The sequence below is a fragment of the Dipodomys ordii genome, unplaced genomic scaffold, assembly GCF_000151885.1.
Source record: "Dipodomys ordii isolate 6190 unplaced genomic scaffold, Dord_2.0 Scaffold188, whole genome shotgun sequence".
In the NCBI taxonomy this organism is placed as follows: Eukaryota; Metazoa; Chordata; class Mammalia; order Rodentia; family Heteromyidae; genus Dipodomys; species Dipodomys ordii.
The window spans coordinates 803,054-810,806 of record NW_012267404.1 but is presented as its reverse complement, the minus strand read 5'-3'; the positions used below and the strand labels follow the sequence as shown (position 1 = coordinate 810,806).

The window sequence follows — 7,753 nt, the reverse complement described above, 5'->3', positions numbered from 1 at the left end:
GGTTCGATTCCTCAGCACCACATAAGCAGAAAAAGGCAGAAGTGGCATTGTGGCTCAAGTGGTAGAGCACTAGCCTTGAGCTGAAGAGCTGAGGGACAGTGCCCAGGCCCAGAGTTCAGGCCCCACGACCGACCAAAAAAATAAAAATAAAAAAAAATTAATTAAAAAAAACTTCTCATTTTTAGTTTTAAATTTTATTTTTAACCTTATCTTTAAGATCAATGATTTATCTTTCAGAATGTAGGCTCCTTTTCAAAACAAGGTCCATAATTTGGCATGGTAGAATATGTTTGTAAGGCTAGCATATAGGAGGTTGAAGCTATCTCAAGGTAAAAGGGGTTGAAACAAATTATTGTGGATAAGGTGAGTGGAATTTTGACAGGCAAAGGTTTACATCTGAAGATTAGTTAAGCAGAGGTAAGAGTCAACTTTCAACTTGGAAGGACACAGTTTCATTAGGAATTCTATTAGTAAAACTTGGAAGGACACAGTTTCATTAGGAATTCTATTAGTAAAACTTGGAAGGACACAGTTTCATTAGGAATTCTATTAGTAAAACTTGGAAGGACACAGTTCATTAGGAATTCTATTAGTAAAACTTGGAAGGACACAGTTTCATTAGGAATTCTATTAGTAATGTGAAAAAACAACAAAAGGCTATAGTTTAGATTAATAATTACGTTTAAGGTTAAAAAACGACTTTCTACAATTCTTTTTTTTTTTTGGGTCCGGTCATGGGGTCTGAACTCTGGGCCTGGTCGCTGTCCCTCAGCTCTTCAGCTCAAGGCTAGTGCTCTACCACTTGAGCCACAGCGCCACTTCCAGCTTTTTTCTTTTTGCTTATGTGGTGCTGGGGAATCGAACCCAGGGCCTCATGCATGCAAGGCAAGCACTCTACCACTGAGCCACCCTCCCAGTCCACGACTTTCTACCATTCTAAATGACAAATATGAGGCTACAATGCCAGTTAAAGTTTTTGTTAAGTTGAACATCATGGTTCAAAGTCAGCCCAGGCAAAAAAGTCTGTGACACTTTATCTCCAACTAACCACCAAAAAGCCATTAGTGGAATGGTAGCCCCAAGCAAAAAAGCTCAGAGACAGTGCATAGGCCCCAAGTTCAAGCCCCAGGACTGAATTACAGAATATCTCACCCTCCTTTCTCTCCAAACTGGAAGCACCCTCTGGTCCACTTGAACCAACTACTGAAGACAGTTCAGAAAAACTCCCAGATAAGTTGTCCAGACTGCTTGCTGCGGAAAGGCTTGATGGGCTAGATGGACCAGAAGACAGAGAATCTGCAGTGGCTCCAGGGCTTCTCACACCATTGAGCACTTGAGGTTTATAGCATGAAGGCAGAGCAGAAGGAGGCATAGCAGCTGTCAGGAGGGCACTGACATCATCAGCCTAGGGTATATTTAAACAGAGAAAAATCTGTCATAAGCAAAATTTAAAATTCCATTATACCTAGTAGGATCCAATAAAAAACATGACAAAACCCAGTAGATGTGCACTAAGACTGTTATCATATAATACTGATAAACACTTGATTATTTTACAGGTAAAGTGAACGATTAGCTAAATTGTTATTAAATATAAAACATAATTGCAAACATCCCTTCCAAGCCACATAAAATCAAAATAAATCTGTTAAATGTGGCAAAACATGAACAAAATCCTAATTTTGATATCATGATTAAAGGACACTGAAACCAATTATAGTCACAACAATTTAAAAAAGGTCAGTTTTTAACCCTATTATAGTTATTCTAATTCAACATGTGCAGAACTTAAGCACAGACTAATGTTTGTATTTAATAGAAAATAGTGATATGTTTGTTTCTCAAAATTGAAAACAAAAAAAAAACTTTTTTTGGGGGGGTCTGGTCGTGGGGCCTGAAGTCTGGGCCTGGGCGTTGTCCCTCAGCAATTCAGCTCAAGGCTAGCACTCTACCACTTGAGCCACTTCTGGCTTTTTTTCCCCTGCTTATGTGGTGCTGAGGAATCGATCCCAGGGCCTCAAGCATGCAAGTCAATCGCTCTACCACTGAGCTACCTTCCCAGACCGAAAACAAAATTTTTGGTAACAAAGATAATTTTAGTCAAATCTGCTAGAATGGGAAACTCTCCCAAACTTGCTGATATTACTCTGTTTCATTAGCAACAAAAACCATCTTTCACAAGATACTGGGTAAAAACATCCAGCAAGAAGTAAATCAATGTTTTCAGTTTATACCCTGCACCAACCCAATCTTTACTTTTCTTTCTCCACTCAATTTGTACCTTTTCATGGCACTCAGTCTGTATATAACACTTGTTTATAACAATAGTACCAGTTATTGCATGCTTTTTATGTGTCTGATGTCATATCTAGGACTTTAAATATATTAACTAATTTACTTCTCATATTGAGCAGACATGTTTTACTCCTTACAGATAACATATCTAAACCCTAGCAATTAGGAAACTTGGTAGAATGTACAACCATGACAGAGCTAGAATTCTAGGATAATAGTCTAAAGCTCATGCATGATCTCAAGTATTTTGTTCTCTGCCACTTAATTATATGGTGAATGAACATATGGGGAAAATCAACTCTCACATTTTACTTCTAAAGTAGCTTGGAACTGAAAGAACTGAAGGAATCAAGCTGTAATTATGATCTGATTGTCAGCCTGCTAAGGAAAATCTATTTAAACCCCAGATACAGTTGAACTAAATCATTTTCTCATTGTAGCTTGGAATAGTAGAATCTCAGTAGAAAGCAATTTGTAGGAGAGACTTTTTCCTTTCCATCTCAAAGGAGTTCTTGTTTCTTTACCGCTCTGGCAAGCAAAATTACACTTGTGCTGCAGTGGTCAAAGTAGAGGTGGAAGCTATAGTTGACATTCCTATATAAATTCTATTGGGGAAAAGAACAAGAATGAAAGAAGTTGTGTGGGAAGAAAAGGAAATCTCTATTAGTAGCCGGCTGGGTGGGTTTACTATACAATCTTGTTACTATTATAATCTTGTTACTATTATAACATTCATGGAGGACTTGTTACTGTTTCCTAAGCAGTTAATAGTGTATTTTTCCCTACTTTCATGGTACTTAGTACAAAATTACTGATCAATAATTCTATTATTTAAATTTTAATACCAAAGAATTTTAAAATTTAAGTTTGGGCAGAAAACCAGATTTTGCTACATTCACTATAAAGACATTTTATATAAATCTATCAAGTGAATTTTAAAAGGTCAGGAAAGCATTAAGGTTTTTTCAAAGAGCCCATCACTTACTGAAACTAAATCTAAAGGTGTTTGTCCTTCCTGATTTTTAAGAGTAGGATCAGCTCCGTGGGCCAACAATAAAGCACAAAGCTGTGTTCGTCCCTTTTGGGCTGCTTCATGCAAAGGTGTGAAAGCCCATTTGTCCGTGGCATTGACACAGGCATTGTACTTTATTAGTAAAGCTGCTACGTCTACATGCTGTAAAAGAAAATACTACTGTTATGGTCTGACATATTATATTATTACACTTTAGTTCTTAAGAAGAAATGACGTCTGTACCTACCTCCACATTTTCAATATTAACTCTGAAAATGACACTAATTTATGGTAGCTGCTTAAAATTACAGTAGAAATTTCAGTAACTTGAGAACTACTTAGAAAGTAGTTCAGGGTTATATAAGAAACTACTTTAATGATTTCAAACTTACTCGTGTTATAACTTAATATCAATTTATAAACTTCCTCAATTATTCAAACTACACCACTGATACTGGTTAACATTTACCATAACATTCAGGGTTATTCAGAATCAGAAAGAAGGTACCTGTACCCCTACAAATTCTTGTGAAATCTTATGGATTTCCTGAGCATGAACAAATAAACATATTGATAATATCTCACTGAAAATAAGAGAGAAGTGCTAAGCAAGACAATAAAACAACTGCAACATAGCAAGCTTACAAGTAGTTTCAGAGCTAAAATATATATAATTTAGCTTTTACTTCTCTGTAAAATGAAAAAAGTCAAACTAAATTCCATATGCACTTCAATATTGACTTTCACTTTGAAAATTACATGGATTTTAAAAGGTTATCATAGAACTTACCCCATAAGATGCTGCATTATGTAAAGGAATAAGTCCTCCTTTGTCTTGAGCATTAACATCAGCTCCATGTTGTAACAAATACTCTGCAACTTCTAAATTATTATAACCAGCTAAAAAAAAAAAAAACCCACCTTATTACTTTCACTTGTAATACAGTCACCTACATGTTGCATACAGCTGTATTTATATTTATAAAGCATAGATACTAAAAACAAAAAAGAAAATTTATATAATCTGAAATTATTGAGTCTATTAAAACTTAGCTTCTGAGGCCAGCTGTGGTGCATCACACTAAAAATCCCAGCTACTCAGAGGCAGAGATTGGGAAGCAGTCAGGATTATAGTTTAAGTCCATGTCTGAGGCTGGCTGGGCAAAATGCAGTAGATCATCTGCAAGGCCCTGAGTTCAAAGCCCACTACTGCTAACTCCCTTCCCTCAAAACCAAACAAATAAAATGCAGAAAGCAAGGACAGAAGGGAGATTGATACTGGTATAAAATCTTGGGGAACTTTTTGGTTGGTGATGACGTTCATTGGTTTTAGAGACTCCCAAAACATTATTGATCAGCTTTCTTGTACCTTCCTATCAAAGTCCCTGCTTTTGGGAGGGTGGCTCATTGGTAGAGTGCTTGTGTTGCAAGCATAGGCCCTGGGTTCGATTCCTCAGCACCACATAAGCAGAAAAAGGCAGAAGTGGCATTGTGGCTCAAGTGGTAGAGCACTAGCCTTGAGCTGAAGAGCTGAGGGCAGTGCCCAGGCCCCGAGTTCAGGCCCGACAACTGACCAAAAAAAAAAAAAAACAAAAAAAAAAAAACCCCAAAACCAAAACAAAAAAAACCCCAGCCCTTGCTTTCACAGTCGTTACGTAACAACTCCTAAACTCAAGTTTATTTTCTCAAGGATTCTTTAAGTTACAGGAATCTAAACACATAAAAAACCAAGTTAGGAGTATAAGTTAGCTGCAACATCAGAAGCAGAACACCAGGATGAGTCTCAAAGTACTCATTCTCAGGTCATACATAAAAGCATATGCTCTTTGCTAGGGAGAATTTACATGTTCCTATCTCTGATTAAGGAATCTACTCACTGCTAAAGCCATGAAGCAAAGCTTTGTATTTTGGAAACATGCATAATCTCCCAGCTACCATTCTATCAATAAAGTATATTCTATTTGACATACAATCGTAAGAAAAGAAAAGCAAATTTTCAACTTAACTTTGGCAACATAGAAACAGATATCACTTGAAACTTGAAAAATGGTTCAAATGTTTTATTCATACTTATGTTTACTGTAGTTGTTTTTATTTTTTGTTGAAGGATCTAAAGTATGAAAAATTTTAAAAATCAATAGAAAACCAAAATGACCATAAACTATTATAATAATCTAGAACTCTTTCTAGGTCTCAAGGTATAGCATTTAATCCTACAAAAATACTTTGAGAGAAATATCTTGTATACTCAACATGAATTTTAATATTATTGCTAAATATTGTACTAAGCTACAATAAAGATAAAAAAGCTAATTAAATATGTACAGTACACTTCCGACCAGGTTATACCCATACATTGCATGGACTAGAAACTGGCACACGGCTTTGTCATTTATGGCTTGTCATTTCCAAAAATGCTATAACGCAGAGCATAGTTAGAGTAATTCATATTCTTGGATAATGTTCGGGGTCCAAACACTAGCAACACACTGAGTTATGCTACAAGACTGACATGAAATCAGAAATGTTTTTCATTTCTTATGTTATATAAAACTAGACGAACTATCTGTATTACTTAATTTTTACTTCTGTTTTAAACCAGGTTTAGATAGCTGTGTCTATTATGGAACTCTCCTGAGGCATTAGATGTAGCTCTGAGATTTTCATAACTTATTCTCTAGTATCTGCAATGCAGCTGAAAACACTATATTGAAATCACATAATTGTATACCTACACTAAAACCAACAGTGCACTGAAAGCCAACTTCGTGAAAGAAAAGGTAGAACAAATGGGATCAAAGCCTTAACTCAAATGGCTTGGATGCCTTAACTCAAGTGGCTTGGATGTGACTGTATTTGGAGATGGAGTCTTTAAAGAGACAAAGAAGAGAAAATGAAGCCATTAAGATAGGGATTAGGGGCTGGGAAGGTGGCTCAGTGGTAGAGCACTTGCCTTGCATGCCTGAGGCCCTGGGTTCGATTCCTCAGCACCACATAAAGAAAAAAGCCGGAAGTGGCACTGTGGCACAAGTGGTAGAGTGTTAGCCTTGAGCTGAAGAGCTGAGGGACAGCGCCCAGGCCCAGAGTTCAGGCCCCACGACTGGACCCCCCCCCAAAAAAAGAAAAAAATAGAAAAAAAAAAGATAGGGATTAATCTAATCTGGTCAGTGTCTTGGTAAGACCTATGAGAAAAAAATTTCTGTTGTTGATTCTTGTAGTTCTTGCAAAATAAACACAAAAATAACTTTGGCAAAGGTTTATGTAACTCCTTCAATATTTTAATGATTATTTTGTGGTTTGTATTTAGCAGCAATCATCAGAAGAGTAGAAGCTTTAGCTTCCCATGAGGAAGGCTAGCTGAAGCAGGCTTATTTTTAAATTCACCAAAGATGATTCAAGCAGTACAGGATTCTTAACAAAGATCCCAAAGGCCGGGTGTGCTGGTGGCTTACTCCTGTAATCCTTGCTACCCAGTAGGCTGAGATCTGACGATTGTGGTAGTTGAAGTCAGCACAGGAAGGAAAATCTGTGACTTCAATTAATCACCAGAAAACTGGAAGTAGAGATCTGGTTCAAAGTAACATCAGTCTTGTGCAAAAGAGCTCAGGGACAGCATCTAGGCCCTGAGTTCAAGCCCCATGACTGACAAAAGAAAAAGATCCACTTGAGCCACAGTGTCACTTCCTGTTTTCCGGTGGTTTATTGGACATAAGAGTCTCACAGACTTTCTTGAGCAATCCTCAGATCTCAGCCTCCTAAGTGGCTATGATTACAGGCCTGAGCCACTGACGCCCAGCTTATAGGCAATATTTTACTTCACCAATCAAAGTCTGTGAAACTTCATTCACATACCTGCTAAATGTAAAGGGGTAGAATGTCGGCCTTGGGTATCACGGCAATTTACATTATCAGGTGAAGACAACTTCTTCACTCTGGCTAAACAACCTTTTTTGGCAGCATCTAGCAAGGCCGCATCTCCCCTAAGTAGGTCTTGGATATCTGTATCTCCATCTTTAACAAGATCCAAAGGAGTATTCCCATCCCTATTTTTCTTTGTAGGATCTGCACCATGCTGGAGATGTGAAAAATAAAAAGAGAGGAGGAAGGACTTTAGGTGAATCTTTCATAATTGAGAAAAGTCAATTCAACCAAGCCAACGAAACTAATTTTATACCCTAAGTTAAGATGACTGTTATTAATGTGAAAATATAGAAGCAGTTAATGACAGGTACAGGTTCTAAAAAAATGTATTCCCAAGTGATTTCATCATTGTGCAAATATAATAGCCAAACACCTATTTACACTAATGCGGATAGCAGAGCTTTCTATATACCTAGGCTACATGGTATAGTTTACTGCTTCTAAGTTATAAACCCAAACAGTCTGCTAATATACAAAATATCATAGATAACTAACACAATGCGATATTTTCTTTTTCTTTTCTTT

At 37.0% G+C, this 7,753-nt stretch overlaps 1 protein-coding gene across 1 annotated transcript in view; it reads right to left on the bottom strand.

The window, feature by feature from the left end:
* The window catches only part of Tnks2 (tankyrase, TRF1-interacting ankyrin-related ADP-ribose polymerase 2), a 69,680-nt gene that overhangs the window by 17,677 nt on the left and 44,250 nt on the right, over positions 1 to 7,753 (bottom strand). Inside the window, exons 13-16 of the mRNA XM_013034319.1 lie at positions 7,160 to 7,379; positions 4,098 to 4,207; positions 3,281 to 3,469; positions 1,153 to 1,405 (exon numbers count right to left, since the gene is read on the bottom strand). Of these exons, the coding sequence (XP_012889773.1) occupies positions 1,153 to 1,405; positions 3,281 to 3,469; positions 4,098 to 4,207; positions 7,160 to 7,379 (772 nt within the window). The remainder of the gene's footprint in view (positions 1 to 1,152; positions 1,406 to 3,280; positions 3,470 to 4,097; positions 4,208 to 7,159; positions 7,380 to 7,753) is intronic.